Raw genomic sequence first — 20399 nt, forward strand, 5'->3', positions numbered from 1 at the left:
TGTTAGACAAACTCTCCACCTGAAACGGTTCACCAAATCTCAACCAATGAGCCAACCAAGAGTGGAACCCAAATGTTCAAGAGGGGCATTATTATACATCATTACCTTCCAGAAGAAATTTTTAAAACCCAACTCCTGCGTGCCCCTGTTGTTACTTTATTGCCAGACTTGCAAGATTTAAAGTTTCTTGAAGCTCCAGCTCTTTGAGGCAGGCAGTTACACATGAGAGTATCACCTCTCTTTTTTAGGAGAGTTTCTAACTTCATGGCTGTAGAGTTAAACATAAAAAAAGTGAACTCCCTACAAGCTCAAACCACAAAAAAGCAAATAAAAAACCCAACATTCAGTAAAAACCTGATGTTGAGGCCAGACTCCTAATTTGAGTACTTGGCACTACTGAATTCACTGATCACTGTTTGTGCTGGTTGCTTTTGGCATTTCAGCTTGAACAGTGAGTCTTCACTTTGATTCACAGGGCTGAAGAAATTGGCTTCTGGGTCAGGTGAAGGGTATTTTATTTCTAGACATCTTCAGCATTAAGGGAAGAGCACCACCTACTGAGATAACAGCAGGAAAGCACTGAATGGGAGAGACAAGGTCTGATGCAGCCCAGCCTAGCAAGATCCCCACCTAAGATGGTATTGAGTTAAGGAATTCCCATGAGTTCAGGTATATAACTGAGCTGCAGGTGTTGGGTTTAGTTATCTTCTAGCATCAGGTTTAGTGGACCATGAGAAATGGAACGTAAACTGACCAATGGGGAAATCTCTCTTCGCACTCCAGGAGTTCCCTTAAAGATACCATCCAATAAGGCATCTCACTCTAATTTGGAGTGTCAAGAATGTACCAGGGAGACTAACTTAAAATATTTGAGTCTTAGGGCAGCTATTGAGAGGCAGCCAGTGACCAAAATGAATGTCTTATTTCAATACTTAAGGGGAGAGGAAAAACAAAAACAAAAGACCCCACACTCTGCCTTTGGAATCCGAGGCACATCCCAGCGACCGTGCCAAGTGAGAAACAAGTAACTCCGTACTTCTGCAATGGAGCCAGGCCTATTTGTTATATACTTTTAAAAAATAAAGTCACAACAGCTCAAGTCTTATCTGAAAGCTTTTATTGCCTATATTCAAATATTACAGTTTCACATTTTATTCAAAAAAAGTTCTAAGCTACCTTTACAAGGACAGTAGCACCTGGGAAGGACTGTGCAGTATTTAGGTTATCCATACGCAGAAGGAAGTCTGACCTCTAAGACACAGCTGTGGCCGAGATCCCATCCAGTTCTTAAGGACTTGTAATTTACCAGCAGTGCAGTGTTGTTCCCCACCTCATCCTATAGAGCACAGTATGGCTGAGGAATGCCCAAGTTGACACACTGATCAGGAGGCCACATACAAATGCAACTTTAAAAAAAAAAATATTCCTGATGGTTTAAATTAAACATACAAAAGCATCTAACATTTGTAAGGATCCACTGTCCTACCAGGGCAATGCCTACACAACCAAGTATCCCGCAGCTGGCTGTGCAGATGCAGCAGTCTGCCTGAGTACTAGCAACGACAGGATCAGCTCATAAGATTCTTCCTTCCCTCTTCCCTTCCAAGGGGGGAGGCAGAGGGAAGGGGAGAGAGGTGAGCCACAAAATAAGAGTATTTTAGATATTAAGTTAAACATTTGGTCCCTAGGATGTCGCCAAGGTACTTTACTGTCCTTGCCTCACTTTAAAAGTATATACACACACATTAAAAAGAGAGCACGAGCCTTTTAGAGCTTCACTTTTGGCATCATAAAAAGGCACAAAAACAGAATTCCTTGGCCCTTGAGCAAGATCTCCAGAAGCAGAAAGAGCTGGCAAAGGCTTTACCAGAGCCAGTGTGCTAGAAGCCACCTCTAATTCCCTTTGAGATTTTGTGACTTCACTAGCGTAACCAGGAGTCATTGGGTAAGGCCTGCGGTGCTTGATGCTAACTACAATAGCGTTACAGGAATCACGTCAGAGCATGAAGAATAAGCAGCATCCTTGCAACACAGGACTGCAATGCTAGAAGGTTGCATCCTGTTTGCGAGCAAGTTCCCCACTCCACTCCCCCCACCACGAAACACACGTAGCCCCAGTGTTTTGCTGGTATGAGTCTCCCTGGATGACTAGAAGTGGACTCCATCAGCATTTAAAGGCCTGCCTTGTTTGCATTCTGCAAGTTGCAAGTGACAGGCTGCACCCCCAAAGATAAGAGATGCCCCAGGATTTTAAGAAGCCACTAACTCTCTCTTCTAGGATCATGGGATTTTCGTCTGCTCAGGAAAAAAGTTTAAAAAAAGGTACAAAAAGAGGCTATAGATACTGGAGTGTTGCCGGCAACAGAGATCTGAACACGAGCTGGCCTGGGGAGGTGGCCGCCTTGTGGCCAGGCAGGGCCCAAGGCTCAGTAGCCCTCCTCTTCTCGGTAGTAGTGGTACTCGGGTGGGTCTGTGCTCTGGTCGTACACTGCGTTGGCCACGTCACCAGTGTTGCCCTGGGGACAGTACTTGGGATCGTAGATCTGTCGGCCCAGGCCAAAGATCTGGCCGCTCTGATTGGCTCCCTGGTTGGAGCCCATCTGGAGGGACATGGAGGTGTTGTCGCACTTCTCGGTGCCCATTTTGGTGTCGTAGATGTGTCTCCTCGTGCCAGGAGCCGTCATGCCCACCTGAGAGACCAGATTAGTTGTGGTAACAGTGGCAGCTGGAAACCCCCATTGGGGATTGAGCCCCCACTGCATGAGGGGCTACAGATCATAGCAAAACCCTACCCAAATAGCTGATCTACCTAGACTGCGTGGTGATGGGGGCCAGGAGGGAGTGTACAGCTTCTGTTTTAGATGTGCAGAAATGGATGCAGAGATTAAGGAACTTGGGCAAGGTCACACAGGGAGTCTGTGGCAGGGCCAGGAATCCAAATCCACATCCTGGTCCAGTGCCCTAACCACAAGACCAGCTCTCCAGCAATCAAGTAGGCACCTCTGGTGCTTTCCTGGATTTCACCCAGCTGCCCAGTCAGGCATCTACCCCCTTTAATACCACCCTTAAACCCAGATGTTCTGTGCTGAAGAGACTCCAGTCACTCAACTGGCCCCTTTTTTTATGTCCCCAGATGGCTCACCAGGTCCATGACTGCTTGCTTACCTGGCTAGCACACTTGTTGGTGCCCATCTGAAGGCTGATGGTGGAATGGTCCATGGGGGCCAGGATCTGGTTTTTGGGATCATAGAGATGTCTCCTGGTGCCGTAGGCTGTCATGCCAGACTGGCTGGCACACTTGTTTGTGCCCATCTGTGGGCAGAGTTACACAGAGAACTAAAGTTACAGCCCAACCGAGTCTGAAGCAGGCTCCCCCCGTCTCAAATAAGTCTCCTCTCCCCCACTCCCATACTAAGCACAATGACTCATGGCTCAAAGGCAGCCTTCTGACCTTCCTTATTTAGAGGGGGGTAAGTACGAGGACTCCCAAGGGCAGGGATTCTCGCCCTGCCTCCAATAGCATGCTTTCCAGTGTTCTTGTATTATTGATTTCACAACTGTCCCATCTCCAATTCCCTACAAGGGCAACCCTCCAGGTCCAAACCTCTGTTGGTGGGGAGGAGGGAGTCTAGTACAGTCCTTCAGACCAGAGTACCTGTTAGATTCACACCCCAGCCCCCCAGGGCAAGAGAATGGACATGCCAAGAAGGCCAGGACAGCAGTGACAATCCAGGCAGTGAAGGAGATGAAGGGCACGGGGCAGTTCTACTTTGTGCTGGATGTTTCATATCCAGCCTGTAACAAGAGAACATCCAGGCTATTAAGTCTTTTGACCATCAGCCATATGCAGTGGCAGCAAATTCAGGTGTTAAAGGGATAACCAAATTTCATGAGACATGCCTTCCTACCCCGTGGCCCTGCCTAGCCCACCCCTGCCCTAATGGGAAGGGCACAGCAGCCAGTTCACCTGAAGCCCAATGACACACTGGCCGGCCTTCATTTTTGCATCGTCAAAGTTCCTCTGTTGTTTCTCCGAGTATTTCACCCCAATGTCCACGTCGCTTTGTATCCCCTTGGTCTTTGCCTGCAGCAGAGAGAAGGGCCCGGGGGGGAGAGGAAGAGGAGTGTTAGAACCACTGAGTTCTGTCCCTGCATAGAAGAGGGTACTACAACCTAACGTTGCAGTCAGTCAACATACAGACTCAACCCCAAGAACTGCCAGGCTAGAGATGCAGGAGGTTTTATATCCCATACGGAGATGGCTATTTGTTCACTTCCTGCACAGCACCTTTGACAGGGCGAAAGGTGTTTTACAGTTCTACAAGCTATAGCCATGAAGCAGAGATCCTTTATCCACCGCAGAAATGCAGCTGCTTATGGGGTGGAACGTGGCAGATTTGCCAGTGGCGCAGAGACAGCTTGGGACAGAGCGTAAGGACTCCATGCTGCAGAACAGGTCAGATGCTGGTCACTTGCTGGTGTGAACTAGAGTAAATGGGGGATTCGTTAACAGTAGGGGACTTCAGTAGACCCAGCCAGAGGTTATGAGCCTACGACTGGAATTGGTGGGAGAGATTCTGTGGCCTGCAACATGCAGGAGGTCAGATGAAATGTGGTCCCGTCTGGCCTTCACCTCTAGGAGTTTGATGGTGGCCTCTGCAGGCCAGACATGGTGACTTCCAGTGCACACGTGCTAGACGCGGCATTAATGAGCCTGCCAGGGCTAGCGTAGTAATTTAAGGAGGCAAAATGTAGTTACCCAAACGAGAACTTAGCCAGGACACCAGGACAGACACCTTCATCCTGGTCAGAGGAGCCATGAGACCACATCCATTATGTGTTTATCCTAAGGCAGCCACTGACCTACTTTCTACTAGCTTTATCCTTCATCCATGCAGGGTATAAAAATCCAGTCACCACAAGGCAACACCTTTCACTAGCTGCCCCAGCCCAGAAGGGCCACTTGCAAAGCAATGAGCACACACCTCAGAGACCTGGCGCCTCATGGTTTGGGCCATGAGCGACAGCTTCAGCCCCAGGGTGGCCAAGCCGCCACTTCCCCTACAGCCCTCCCACAAAGCAGCCTGCCTTTGGTTACGGAGGCTTCCCAAGCTTAACAGAGCTGCTTCCTCCCCCGACCCCGAGCTCGCTGGGAAGGCTCCCGGCTGCAGCTGGCTCCATGTGCTGGGGTGAGATCACTTCTTCCCACCACCCAGAGAACAAGAGCCCCATGGGGAAATTTGAGCCTGGCTTTGGCTTTAAAGCCGGGGCATTTTGGAGGAGGGAAGAGCTGCAGCTCTACTGTCAGGAGGCCTCAGTGTAGCCACTTCCTTTGGCACCCTAGGGTGCTTGCGACTCATCCCCCCCAGCCACCCTCACCCCAAACCCATGGGAGCTGGTTGGGCTAGGAGAAGGAATGACCACTCCTGCCCACAAGCCATATGGGACAGATCCCGTTAGACACCAGGCTGGGTCCACCCCTGCACAGTCAGGGTCAGAGGTAAAGCAGCTGGTGCAGGCTACTGCAGCCCCAAGAATTAACCTGACTCACGTTCCTGCTTCAACAGCCACTACAGAGCTTTGCAGGGGCACAGAATTACCAGGGCGCAGATCTGCCCTGGCTGTGCCCCCCTCCAACCTCTGGCTCCCCCTGTCTCCATATGACAGGCCACCATACCAAGGGTCTACCAGGGTAGGGGAGGGTGCCTTTCATAGTTCCGGTGCATCAGCCGAGATGACTAGGGCAATGACAAGTCAGCCTCACAGCGGTACTCACCATGCCTGCCAGAGCCAGCAGGCACACCTGCACCTGGGTCATGTTCCCGGTCTCGAAGAAGTCGTTGGCTTCAAAGAGGTCGACGGGGTTCATGCCGTACTGAACCATGGCCTTGATGAAGTTGGAGAGGTTCTCCAGCTGGCAGGGAAGAGAGACTGATAAAGACACAGGCCGCAGCCAAAGGGGGCCAGGGAAGGAACCCGGGAGGCAGCAATTAGTGTGCCCTTGTTGCCAAGAAGGCCAATGGCATTTTGGGATGTATAAGTAGGGGCATAGCCAGCAGATCGAGGGACGTGATCGTTCCCCTCTATTCAACATTGGTGAGGCCTCATCTGGAGTACTGTGTCCAGTTTTGGGCCCCGCACTACAAGAAAGATGTGGATAAATTGGGGAGAGTCCAGCAAAGGGCAACAAAAATGATTAGGGGACTGGAACACATGACTTATGAGGAGAGGCTGCGGGAACTGGGATTGTTTAGTCTGCAGAAGAGAAGAATGAGGGGGGATTTGATAGCTGCTTTCAACTACCTGAAAGGGGGTTCCAGAGAGGATGGTTCTAGACTATTCTCAGTGGTAGAAGAGGACAGGACAAGGAGTAATGGTCTCAAGTTGCAGTGGGGGAGGTTTAGGTTGGATATTAGGAAAAACTTTTTCACTAGGAGGGTGGTGAAACACTGGAATGCGTTACCTAGGGAGGTGGTAGAATCTCCTTCCTTAGGAATTTTTAAGGTCAGGCTTGACAAAGCCCTGGCTGGGATGATTTAGTTGGGGATTGGTCCGGCTTTGAGCAGGGGGTTGGACTAGATGACCTCCTGAGGTCCCTTCCAACCCTGATATTCTATGATTTGAGAAGGAGCTCCCAGGGTGGCTAGCGATCAGCCAGGCCACCCTCGCTGTAAAGGAAGCAGCCAGCACGTACCTGATGCCAGGTCTGAGCTGAGCGGTTGATCTTCCTCACTGAGCCTGGCTGCAGCTTGTTCATGAGCCTGGAGAGAGTGAGAAAGAGCTGTAAGAGCGGATGCCAATCACACAATGTGGAAGCACATTTCCAGCCACAGTGGAGTTGCACAAGCATCTCTTCGGAGGTTCTTGTTCGGCTGCTTTTAAACAAACAAGCAGCCGTCAGAGATAAGGGCGTCCACAAAGCTAAACAGTTAGCAGAAGAAATGATCATCCCTAGACTCGCATACAGCGCTTCTCATCCGCTCACAAAGCGCGTCACAAGAGGGGGGCAGCATCATTCCCCACCTGTGAAATGGAGGCAGAGAAAAAAATTGACTTGCCCTAGGTCACCCAGCAGGTCACTGGCAGAACTGGGAATGGAACCCAGGTCTCCTCGGTCTCTAGCCACTAGGCCACACTGCCTCAACCTTGGGCTACACACACAAAAAAACCACCACACAAACAACTTATCCCAGTGTAGCCACGTCAGTCAGGCATGTGAAAAAAAAATAAATAAAAATAATTAAAAAGGTACCCCATCCCCAAGGATAGGGATGATGACGACAAAGCCCCAGCATAGACGGCAACAGAGGCCAACCCTGTTCAGAATGGTGATCCTCCTATCCCAGCAGGACCCCTCCTTGTGGCGTACGCTGCATCTACACTAGCAGGCTCCACCAGTACAGCGATGCCGACATGGGCTGCGTCTACACTTCAAAGCCACAGTCAATGCAATATTAAAACCCCAAGTCTCTAAGATTCAGGCTAGCCACACTACTTATTATGGGAGTCGCTCGGCGTCCCTGGCACGGGTTATTGTTCTAGGCACAGGACGCACACAGAACACAAGACTACATTAATTCAATGTTAAGATTTAAACTCACACTTAAGGAAGCACGGATGTTATGGTCCCCAGAGCAGCTCCTGGCCGTGCTGGCCTTGCATAGGAAAGCAGTGACATGAACACTATCAGCAAGGGAGTTTGGAATGGCAAAATGCAAGTTCTCCCTGAGCTAGCAGGTTGTGCCACATGGCCCTGGGAAGGTAATTTCCACCTGGTTTCCCCTAGCAGGATCATCATCATGTTCCTGACATATCAGTCCCCCAGAGAGAAGTCAGCCCTAGTTTCACTTACACCTACATCAGGAGCATTACCACCACTGAGAATTCACAGTCCTGTATTTCCTGGCATGTGTGGTTAGAGACTAATGCAATATCCTTGTTATGTATTTACTCCCTCTATTTTGAGCTTCAGCCACTTTCAGCAACAAGATTGTTACCAGGATCTCCGATTCCACCCACCCCCAATCACAGAACCAAGACAGAGTCATTAGAGGCCAATAAATGGATAATAAGCCATTCTCCCCTCTGACACCCTGTCTGCTAACCAACAAAGGCTGCTTCAGAAGGAATCCTGGAACAGTCCCTCTTGCTCCAGGCCCTGGGAATGGCCAGGCTCTGCTGCATTTCTTTGCAGAGGCAGATCTGAACCCTGGAACATTCCCATCTTTCAGATGCTTTCCTGGAACTGGATTTTCCTCTCTTGCTGTTTGCAGCTGCCCAGACTATTATGAATATCTACAATCTGCTTTTGGAGATCCTTGGAGAGATGCTAGAAGAAAGCAAAGCATTCACTATTCATGACACTGGGTCTCCAGCACTTACTGAATTGCCAGTATGTGCTTAGGGTTACTCCAGATGTGACCCTGCTCCTCCCTAGGCCCTCGACACCCAGGCCAGGGGCTCCAATGCTCCTCAAGTCAATTCCCTTTTAAATTAGCTCTGGTATCCCCTTGGGCACTTCTGCTAAGTGACATCTCACAGCCAGGAGCAGGATCCTCTGCCATTGCATTTGCCAGCCAATCCCAGAGCACAAGCGCTTGCCTGGCCCTAGTCCAGCCAACACCTCCGCCCAGAGGCCAGCCAACCCACCTGCATCCTAGGCCAAGACTGGGAGTCTAGCTCCAGGCTCAGGACTTTTGCAGAGACATCGCAGGCAATCACTGAGCCAGGGCCAAACTCGTGCTTTAAGTGCTGGTATCATTTGCTATGGGGCAAGAGGGGCAGTTAACGCCTCACCCAGGCTGGTCACAGCTCTGCGTGCCCCATTATATCCTCCGCTTCCCTCCCGTTCTGCCTTTGCCGTGTATTAGAGCTCGCATCAGGGCCAATATGCTGGCATGACTTTGCACATCTCCAACGTTTTTCTGAAGTGGCACCGCTGGCTTTAAGCCTCCAAGCCGGTCTGCAGCTCCGGCTATGGCCCAGTAATGCAGGATGGGTGCAACTGGCCAGCAAGATGGAAGGACATGGAGCTCTTCCCCTGGATGGCAAGGAGAGGTCAGCGTTCACAGCCTGCTGCTCCATCAGTTCCCCCCTGACCAATGCAGACCCCTGGGCCCTCACAGACTCACTCGCAGAGGATCACTCCGTCCTTCAGCCCCAACTGGAAATCGGGGCCGATCTCCTTCCCGGTGATGCTCTCGATCCATATCCTCAGCTCAGCCTCCTTCTGGGGGTCGTACTTCTGAGCAAGCTGGGAGGAGAGCAGAGAATGGAAGAGTCAGGCAGCTCTTCGCTGGGTCCCCTGGGCTAGCCACCCCTCCACCCACTGCCCACTTCCTGGTGAGCTCAGCCACAAGGCCACATTCCTGCTTGCTGCACATGGGTAGCAGACAGCACCTTTCAGTAAGGGCTGCTAGGACACACGACCATGGGGGAGAGAGAAAAGAGAAAGAAAACAAGTGAGACTCCATGATCAGAGACCTCTGGGAAAGCTGAAAGGGAGACAGGACAATACCGGGGCCACCTCGTCTGAGCCAGATGTATAGCTCCCCCACGGAAAGGGTGGGGGTAGCATGCAAAGCCAATGCAGTCCCCCAGCGCAGGCTAAAGCAGCCTCAAGTTGCACCCCGGCTACAGTGGTCCTCTAGTCTGCTCCCCAGCAGAGCCCATATAAACAGGGTACGTGCCTGCCCCAGCCATGCCCACTCACTCCCAGATACTGACCCATCCCCTCTGTGCCCAGGGCTGGTCAGTGCGGAATCAATACCTTGGCACTGCCCAGCATGTGCACCAATGGGAAGCTGGCCATCAGGTATTCCTCAGCCTGGCCCCAGCACCCCCACACTCCGCTGGCTGGCACTGGTGAGTACTGCGTTACCTTAACCCCACAGCCCCTTTGCAGCAGCCTAGCTAATGTAAAGGGGCCCAGCTTCACTCTACCCCAGTGTGTAGCAGCAGGTCCCCCTGTAAGACACAGGCCAACAGGAGCGTGGGGAGGAGATCATCATCAGTGCAGGTCAATGTCACATTAGCATGGCCACTGGAAAGACTTGTCAGGACACAGCTCCCCGGAAGGAGCCTTAATGGTGGCAAGAGAAAACAAACCCCCAAATCACTGCCAGGCATTTTGCCGCTAGACCCCCCTAGGGGCCCAACGTGCTGAAGCTAAGCAGGCTGGAGAACAGGGCCCAGCACCAGGAAGGGGCTGTCTGGATAGCACCAAGATACTCGGTCAGCTACCACTTCCTGATGCACAGGAAAGCCAGGCCAAGCAGGAGCTCAGCAACGAAGAGATTAGTACGAGCACTGGTGGTCCCTCAGCAGCCAGCCGGGGCAGATCCAGCAGCATTTACGTGCATGGGGAGTTTAACAACTTCCTTGTTTGCTTGGTTTTGACACATGAGGAAAAGGCTGGTCTTTACTCTAAGCTCTAAAATCCCCCTCCGCACGCGAGCGAACCCAGCCAAGGCAGCTCTGGGCTGGTTCCCACTGGACATTTTCGGAAGCTTGGGTCAGATGCGACGGCATCACGTCACGCTCTTCCCCACCCAGCTACCAGACAAGAAACGGTACAGCCTATGACAACGAGGTCACTAGACATCACCTGTCGCTTCTCAGGAGACCAGGGGGAACGTTGCACTCCTCCTGCCCAAATCCTGGGCTGGCCAGTTGCAGTCTGTCTCCCAAAATCCCCTGCTGCACTTATTGGCTCGTCCCTCCTTCCCCATCACAGAGACACGACTGACCCCTGCAGTGCCCTGCCTTGGAAGGTTGCAGACAAAGCGGCTATAAAAAGCACAGAGTGATCATTACAAGATAGAAGCTAGCGAGGAGGACAAGGCCTTGAGGTTAAGACACCGGGCTGCTGGCATGATTGACATCCTGTGTGAGCCAGCACAACTTAGAGCAACTCACCGCTCATCAGTCTAGATGCATCTTCATCTCGTGCAATTGCTTTATTGCATTTAGTTCGGCCTTTGCCTTGGTGCAGCAGGTCTGGAAAAGTTTTGCTTTTGTTTAAAAAAAGCTAACTGGTTTTCCAGCTTGTTTTATTTTAAACGGTAGAAATTCAGGTCCTGTCTCTTCAGGAGACGGAATGGCTGGAGAACTGGTACAGAGATGGAGTAGGAAAAACACACCTGGGGTGGGCAGGCAGCTTTTAAATGCACATTAATCTGTAAGCCTCACTTAGCTCAAGTGACTGCACCCGCTGGGGAGAAGGGCGCTCTTTGTTAAAGACTCGAGCCCTCTGATTCAAGGCCCGGGAAAGCGCTGCAGTCCCCGGCAGCCTCACAGCAAGACCGGACTGCGTTCGTACGGTAAGAGACCCAGCAAAATGACAGGGAACTCCTCATGCCTTTCTGAAGCAGCAAGGAGTGTGCCCAGATATGACCTACCCTCTTCCGCAGGTGACCTTTAATGCTGTGGATTAAGGTCACCCCACACCAGCACGTGAGAGGCTGGCTGTATCTGCCTGCCATGGACACAGGGGACACAGATAAGAGTCTCCTACAGTCTCTCAATCCTCATTTGCTTCCACCCCATCCCAGAAAAAGGCCACTGTCAATAAAACCTGAGCCTACAAATCAGGGTGGCATTTGCTATGGGGGCAATTGTCTCGCCACCCTCCTCAAGCAATATCTTGCTTTGCCCCCAAATTTTTTATAGGTCTGTATCTTCCAGTCTGACTTTGCAGGTTATAATATAATCACATATCTTGCTCCCGACACCCCAGAATTTCTCCTGAAGTGCTATCGCTGTGATAGACTATCCAGGATCTTGGTGCACTGGCATGACCGGCAACGGGAAGCTGGGCAAGATTCTGCCCTCTTCACCCAAGTCCCAGCACGCTCCCCCACCCCACAGCTAAGGTGCACAGGCCCAGGAAGAGTGTCACTCAGGGCAAGTCACAGGAAAGGGAGCAGCAGGACTGATTCGTGTCCCCAGTCAGCTTTGTTCAGGGGTCCTCGCTCAGACTTGACTCGGGGGGTGGGAGGGGGTGAAGGAGGGAGATGGGACTCCTGGGGTCTATAGCCAGCATTGGAAAGGATGCTGTGTTTAGCAGGTACAGCCTGACACTCCCCTGCCCCCCATCTCTAACACCAGCCTCCCAGGGGAGAGGAAGCCCTAGAGGCCTCAGCACTGCAGCCCAAACCACTGCCCTTGGGGTCAGGGCCAGACTTCCCCTCCCTGCAGCCCAGGAATGTGTCTCAGCAGATTCCTTGGGCACCATGAATATCCCAAGAATGCAAAGTACCTTGTTTAAATCAAGGCCAGCTGTCCCAGCTGCAAGCAGCTTTAAAGAAGTGAAGGAGACAGCAGGTCCCTGCTGCCAGAGGAGAGTCATCAGCATGTCAGACACCCTCTCCCAGCTGCTACTAAGCAGCCTCTGTTAAGGGCTCGTGCCCAAGAGCACCTGTCAGAGACAGGTGCTGGAGGAGCTGCTGGCTGCTTCTGGAGCAGGGTTTAAGGCTGCATATATATCAGGCAGAAGGAGGCTGCTCGTTTGTAGAGGGCTAAGTATAACCACCCTCCACTTAGTGGAGTCATTAAACCTAGAACCTTTGACACTAGAACCATGGGCCTCTACCTCTTCAGCTAAGGGTGAAGCTTGATTAGATGGCAGCAGTAGTAGGCTCTTATCTTTTTTAGAGGAGCCAGCCACTAGTGGGTACATGACATTTAACTACTGTGTCACATTAGATACTTACAACGCCAGTCAGTTCCCTGACACTACAAGGTCAAATCCCAACAAGATCAATTCAGCACTTCCAAGACAAGCACGATGCAGTTTAGTGCGTGGGTGTCTCCCAGCTATGCAAAGCAGAGTGTCCCCTCTGCCTGGGGGAAGGTCCCCTCGACTTGACAGTCTCCTTGGAGAAAGTTTCCCTCCTCTGGCTTTGGGGGTTGCTTGTAGTCCTCCACCCTAGAGTTGACTGCTTGTCAGTGGTGCTCTGACTGCACAGAGCTTAAACATCACTTTTCATCCCAGCTCGAAACTAGACTTCCATGTTCAACAAACCCCAGTAGTCTGCAGAGGTGGAGATAAGGAAGGGTGAGATCAGCCTCAACTGATGTAGGGCAAGGATAGGCATGTTAGCCCAGCTCCCCTCTATTCCAAGCCCAGCTCCCTGGGAACACTACAAGTTCATTGACTAGAGTCTTCTGGCAGGGGCAGGGACAGGGACAGGGACAAACCCCTTGATGAACCAAGAGAGACTGAGCATGGAGCACAGAACACAGTTGGGCCCCATCACTTTCACGGTCATAGGATTTTAAAAAGGTTACTTTCACGCTTTGAAGCGATTTAAATCTATAATTACAACACTGAAATTTCAGAGGTCCTGACCCAAAAAGGAGTTCTGGGAGGGTCACAAGGTTATTGGGGGGGATGGGGGGGCCTGCAGTACTGCAACCCTTACTTCTGGGCTGCTGCTGGTGGGGAGATGCTGCCTTCAGAGCTGGGTGCCCAGGCAACGGCTGCCGATCTCTGGCCGCCCAGCTCTGAAGGCAGTGCAGAAGTAAGAGTGGAAATACTGCAACCCCCTTGCAATTCCCTTTTGGTCAGAAGCCCCATTTGAGAAATGCTGGTCTCCCCCATGAGATCTGCATAATAGAGGGTAAAAGCACACAAAAGACCAGATTTCATGGTCCGGGACAGGTTTTTCATGGTCACGAATTTGGTAGGGCCCTGCTCACAGCCTTTGCCTTGGCTGTGTGGTTGCCTCCAGCCAAGGCAACCACACAGCCCAGTTCATCTGTACTCCCATCTGGGCCTCTCTACCCGCTGCTGAGGACTTGGCAGGTTGAGCTCACAAGGGGGCAAGCTCGGTGATGGAGATGCAGGGGCCAGGAGAAGAAGGGCCAGATTTGCCAGAGAGAGTCACACCTACAACAGAGCCCAATTCCAAGAGAGCTTGGCTCTGTCCACATTGGGGGCCATAAGCTGCATGAGGAGAGCAGAGCTCTCCTGGGAGTCTGGTTCCCGGTCGCTGGAGAGAACCCTCTGGCAGCCCAAGCATACTGCGGGAGATAGGAGGATCTCGCTCCCAATCTCAGCTCTGACAACTCCTGCCGCAACCCTTGGGCAAGTCACTTCATGCCACCTCAGTTTCCCTGTTTATAAAGTGGGGGGAGATAATGCACTATACCAGAGGGTAGAAGGGCATGAACGCGTTGGATCAACTGCAGACTCCCAGCTCCCCACAGGCAGGAAGCAGCACCCATGGAGAAAAGGGAGAGTTTAGGTTCTGGAGAAGCCCATGGAAGATCCAAACCCCCACCGGATTCAGAGCACTGCACTGCTGCGAGGTCACTAGCTGCCCAGCCCGAGCGAGGGCTGCTGAACACCCTGCCGTGAAACGCTCAGCTCTGATTTCACAACCTGCTCTTCATTCCCTTTTCAACCGGTGAAGGGGACTGGGGTGCAAGGGGGAAGGGGAGACCTTTTGACAGCAGCAATGCAAGGGGAGGGCACTTGCTCAACACATACAAGAGGCATTGGAGATCCTAGCCCCAGTGGTACGGGAGAATCTAGCACTAATCCACACCCCTGCTTCTCCCCACCCTGGCTCTTGGTGCAGCTACTCCGGCATGTAGAACTGATCCACTCCCAAACCCACTCAAGATCCAGGGCCTTGCACTGGCCTCTGGATGGGAGCTCGTCTGATGGAGGAATCTGAACAAGTCTGCCAGATTTCACAGGGCCCCAGGACAAATCAGAACACAAGACAACACACAGGACCAGGCTGGGATCCTTCTCACCCAGCACCAGCTGCTTCAGACAGAGGGGCAGCCCGCAAGTGGAAGAAAGTTACTTGGGGAAGTTACTTCCTAACCCTCATCAGTTAGTGGTTGGTCCGTGCCCTGAAACATGAAGGTTTAAATAAGCCAAAGCAACGTAGCCTCTCCAGCGTGACTGCGCACGCACACGCACACACACACACACGGCAAATGAGAACATCTAATCCTTGCTTCAGTTCCGGGACCGCACTGCTCCGGGTTTCATCTGCCTTCCCAGCCCCATGGGTAGCACTAGCTGCTGTTTAGCTACCGCAGACCTATTGGAGCAGGCACCATTCCCTTGTCCTGTGCCATCCCCCAGTATTTATCACGCTCTAAGCTCCTTGGGGCAAGGACGGTTTGCACAACAGGGCCCTGATCCAGTGGAAGCTTTAAAGATCGCCTCCATGGTAATTTAGAAAGCCGCCCTTTCCCCACTGATCTAATCAGGAGAGCCACAATTCCAGGAACCGACAGACAAAGAACAGGCAAGATCTTGATCATCCAACCTCCTAACCGCAGAATCCAAAGTGAGCAACGCTGACAATTTGGATAGGACCCTCTGAAGGCGAGAGATGTTAATTCATATTGGCACTAACAACCCAGCCCAGCAAGAGAAAGCTTCCCATGGAGAGGGACAAATATGACATGTTCCCCAATTGCCAACATTATCACCTCCCCAAGTTGTTTCTGCTCCAGCTTGCAAGGCCAGGGGAACTGTTCTGATTTGTGCAGGAGGGAGCATGTCAACATTCTGCAGTTAATGCTGCAAAGTCTGAATTCTTCCCCCTAGACTCTGCTGTGAATCTGGTTAGGTGATAGACTGATTTGACCCAGGGACCGAGGGAGCTAATAGGGTGGGGGGGAGGGCGGGGGAGGAAGAGACAGAAGAGGAGGAGACAGACAAGCTGGCCCCAAAAGCAAATTCCACAGATTCCATTCTCCAAGGACTTCTACCCTTAGAAAAGTTGTACTGATTTAACTAGATCAAAATCCATGGTGCAAATCCAGAATGTCAAACTACTGTGGGTGCCAACTCCCTTGAGGGTGTAGCCGACTGAACTGAACTAAGCAAGGATTTAACAGGTTCAAGGGCATCTACTTTTAGGGGTTGGTGCCACGGACTTGGACCTAGTAACACCAGTGCATCTTCTCAGCTTCGGCAAGGCCTAGGCACTGCTGCAGTGTGTGTGTGGGGGGGGGGGGGGAGGAGAAGAGAAGAGTGCATGTTTAAGTTGACTCCCAGTCCTTTCTCCCTGACCCCCACCCACCCCCAGAGGAATAGGTGACTTTGCACAGAATGGCTGTTCCGCAGCATCAGGCATGCAGGCTGGCTTCACTTTTCTGTTCTTCAACAGGGTTACTGCTGCCAGTACAAACCGGGGAAGGGGAGGGGTATGTCAGACACACCGATGGAGTTCCCCTTCCCTCCCTTTATAGCATCGTCCCCTTAAGCAACCTAGAGCAGAAACTGCCTGTCCCTTGGGCTCTGCTGACTAGACAAAGGGTTGAGTCAAAATTGGGTCTAAGCGGTCATGCTTTAGTGATCACTCATCCGGGTTAGGACAGAGCCTTGTGGTGGGTTCTCTTCTAGATCTCGGTGCTACACAGCCACTGCAGATATCTGTCCTGCTTTTATGGGGGTTATAAAACAGGTCACATGGTTGATAAGAATTAAGCGACTAGCTTGATGCTAGCCTGTCCCATTGGCTATAAAAAAAATCCTCACTCAGCTGCGTTTAGAGAGGACACCCATGATGTGCCCACATTTGTAGGTTACTTAGTGTTCAGCCATCACATTGCCTCCATCTTGTGCAACAACCCGTCAGGATTGGGCCACAAGGTTTAGCGAGAGGCGTTTACGAACAGAGGCCGTGGAAGGCTGCAGAGAGAAGAGGCACCTGCCTATTCAGCACCTAGCTCTGACTCAGCCACCGTATTACAGATCTGTACACAGGAACCTGCTCCCAGAGAGCCCTCGGCAGTGTCACATTAGCAAATTGAGCAAGCTGGTCCCAGACGACAGGTGCAGAGGAAACATGCCACATCGCAGCTGCAGCAGGAGCAGACCGAGAAGGGAAAGATTCCAGTCCCTTTCAGCCTCTCTCCCCCTCCACACAGGAGCCCTTGCTGGAGCAGAGAGGGTGTCACAAGTGACAGAATCAATCTGAACTAGATGGGGAGATACCAGACGTTCACACCTTTGCAGAAGGCAGCTCTGGTAGCTGCATTTGCACTGGATGTTTGAAGCGAGCTGTAGCCCACAAAAGCTCACGCTCAAATAAATGGGTTCGTCTCCCAGGTGCCACAAGTCCTCCTGTTCTTTTTGCGAATACAGACTAACAGGGCTGCTCCTCTGAAACCCAAGTGAAATCTGACTCTCCACAGCTTCACCAATGGGGAGCACTAGTTTTGTGGGTTAGCCACAGCACACTCTAACCCCCATACGAACCGGTCTGGATGAGACAGCTACATAAATGCCGCCGGCAGCCTGTCTATGCAGGCACCAGTGGGAAACTTCCTTGTTTACAGTGACGTCAAGGAAGGCCCCTTAGGGCTAGATGAGAAGGTGGTATCAGTTGCTCACTGGTTGTTGCTGCATATTGTAATGGGCTAGCAATTCCCACTTCCACCATAGGCCGGTCCGGAAGTTGCATAAACTGCTTGTATTTTATTCCAGTAGCACTTCAGAACCTCCATCAAGGATCCACAGTAGTAGCCACTGTGCAGATAGGACCGTCCCTGCCACAGACAGGCACAATGTAGGTAAGATGCCAACAGCCACTGATCCCACCCGCCAGCCACTGATCTCCCAGTGCTCCACAAACATTTAATTTAGACTTTGAGAGGTGGCCCAAAGTCATCCCCATATTCCTGGGGAAAGCGAGGCATGGGGTGACACCAGGCCAAGGCTATGTCAGCATCACAGCAGGGATCAGAAGCCAGGAATCCCCACTCCCAGATCCATGCTCTAACCTCTAGCCCACATTCCCTTCCTTGGCAGTTTAACTTGGGGAAGGGGAGGATCCTTTTCCTCGGCACCAAGTGATTTGTCGGAGAAGGCCTCCTGAAACACTTCTGGAAGTTGCAGGTAGCATAAGAGCTAAGATGGGCCCTAGACACTTAGTTTATTACATCATTATTTAGGTCAGGTGTGTTTCTCAGTGACTATAGCAACACATTGATAAATGGAGGCCAAATTGCCAAGGAAATAGAGAACTAGGTCCAGCCAGGGGTAAGAAAATCTGGTGGAACAAATATCGTAAGGTGTAATAATAATAATAATAATGAAAAAAGCCTTCCCTGGAACATAGCTAGTATTTTAGATTTTAATTACACTCAGAACACGAGCAATCCAATCTGTAAATTATAGGGATTAGGATTACACAAACAGGCAGCCAAGAAACTGCACCATATTGTCCCCACACCTTACCCTGAGAGGAGTTTGCTATTATAGAAAGACACGAGTCTTTCCATCAAGGCTCAGTCCCATGGCTTGTTTACTGCCCACACCTGCACGCCCTTGCCTAATAGCCTACCTTCTCAGAGGGTTTAGTCTGTGCTCTGGTAGATTTCTCCTAACAGAAGGAAGGATTTAACCACTGTCACCCAAAATCTGGAGTTACCCTATGTTCCCTAGGGCCCTCAGCATCACAGCCAGCTACAGAACCAGCTGAGACCACTCCCGGTTCAGAGGGAGGGTCAGTTCAGGCCCAGAAATGTAGATTTTATAGCAAGAGAGGGGGCTTTTTTTGGGTAAACGAGAAGAGACAGTTTGCATGTCAGGATTTCCCTGCTCAGTTTAGAAGTCAAACTGGGACAGAGAAGTAGAGCGGGAAACTGACTAGAAACAAAAGTGAAAGTGACCAGTTTTAACTTGGTCCAAGAGTAGCAAAATGCAAGATAGACTGAATGGGGCCAGAGTTCAGATGTTAGCAGTAACAAAGGGGGAGAGGAGTTTAAAGTTATAATGTGCTCAATAAGCCCACCAGGACTAAGATATTCAGCTAACTAACATGGCTCCAGGGTCAGGATCAGATGAAAAGGGGGAAATGGATGCTCTCAGACTTGTTGTGCCAGACAGAGGACTGAAAGGCAATGCCCCCAGCCTACCCAGCTCAGGCCAGAGGAGCAGGCTACGCCCAGCTGCTTCCTCCCACATTCCCACCACCATCCCTTTGTGGAAATGGGCATCCCCCCAGAACCTCAGGGCGCCTGGATGCAGAGATACATTTGACTCCCCTTGGCCACACCCCCTCAAAGCCACTTTATAGGCCCTGTTAGCAGTGCTTAATTGGTAGCCAGAGAGCTGCTGGGACACAAGTAATTTTTTTGCTTTCATAACTGATGCAGCAAGTCCAGAGGTGTCAGGGCTAAGCCCTGGCACGAATTAAACACTGCCCCTTGGACAAAGCCAGGCAAGGTTTTGGGGGGTGCTAAACGTGCACACAACTGCACCAGGACAGAACCTGTCCTTGCACCAAACGCACTTGGACCCAAGGAGCCGGGCCAGCCCGGGAGAAACTGCTGCCAGATGGAGCCTGGAACAGCCTCCTGGGACCAGTGGCAGGGAGACTTCCTGCTCCGCTCCTAACTTTGGGGGCAGTGGGAGGTGCGGGCCTTCTCTGTCCCCAGAGGCCACACGCCGCTGCTGAGCCCAGAAAGGGAGCTCCCAGCCCGGGCTGAGGAAGGGGGGGCGGAAGAGGAGATTGGAGGCAGATTTCCCCAGTGCCAGCAGCTGGGACCGGGCCAGGACGCTGGCTGCGCGCGAAGGACACAGCTGGGAGAGACCCGAACTGGAGAGTCTGGAGCTCGCCTGCACCCCAGGGCGCACCGGGGCGCAGCTCCCCAGGGCGCACCGGGGCCCCGCTCCCAGTCACATCACAGCCCCGCTACAAACTTTTCTGGCCAGCCGCCAGCCTCACCCTGCTCTTGACCTCCGCGGACAAGCCGTAGGACGGGCCCTTGTTGAACTGCGAGCTGCTCATGCTGCGCTCCGGGGGCCGCTCTGCGCCAGGTCCGGGGGCCGCGGCGCGTACAGGAGACTCCCTCGCTGTGCTCCGGAGGTTTTGGCCGAGCAGGGCACCGCCTCCTCCCGCTGATTGGAGGGGAGTTAAAATAGCCTTATAAGGGCAGGAAAGCTCCGAATTCCTGCAGGATGGGGAGTTTCCTGTGTGTGCCCCCCCAGTGACCCCCGGGGTCAGAGCTGGGGGCTGCGCCCCCCCTTCCAGCGCCGGCTCCGTTCCCGGAGACTTTGTCAGCCTGAGAGCTCGGCAAGCGTGAGAGACGGAGCGCTGGGCTCTCTGGCGGGGGCAGATCCCAGGGATGGGATTTCCCACAGGTTTGGGGGGGTTGAGGGGTCCACCCCCTCCCCGCGCCCCCCAGTCGCTCAAACACACACACACACACCCTGCTTCACATACCAGACACCCAGCCCTGACACGCAACCCGCCTTACCCACACACACCCTCCCCTTCACACGCCCCCCCCGCACTGATACACAGCCCACCCATCTCCCCAGACACACCAAATGTTACACTCACCTTAGAAACAACCCCCCCACACACACTCAGACCCATCCACCCTAGAGTACAGCCAACCCATGCCACGCCCAC

General features: G+C 52.2%; 1 protein-coding gene across 1 annotated transcript; it reads right to left on the reverse strand.

Annotated features, from left to right (window-relative positions):
- Positions 1 to 1100: 1100 nt before the first annotated feature.
- Positions 1101 to 19869, reverse strand: CNN2 (calponin 2). Its single transcript, XM_084614715.1, has 7 exons — positions 19710 to 19869; positions 9132 to 9253; positions 6695 to 6761; positions 5777 to 5914; positions 3968 to 4084; positions 3166 to 3312; positions 1101 to 2690 (listed from the first exon to the last, which is right to left on the reverse strand). The coding sequence occupies exons 1-7, from the start codon at positions 19770 to 19772 to the stop codon at positions 2427 to 2429; spliced, it is 918 nt and encodes a 305-aa protein (XP_084470841.1). The 5' UTR covers positions 19773 to 19869; the 3' UTR covers positions 1101 to 2426.
- Between the last annotated feature and the right edge of the window lie 530 nt (positions 19870 to 20399).

The sequence above is a fragment of the Lepidochelys olivacea genome (assembly GCF_965140295.1).
Source record: "Lepidochelys olivacea isolate rLepOli2 genome assembly, chromosome: 25".
Lineage (NCBI taxonomy): Eukaryota > Metazoa > Chordata > Testudines > Cheloniidae > Lepidochelys > Lepidochelys olivacea.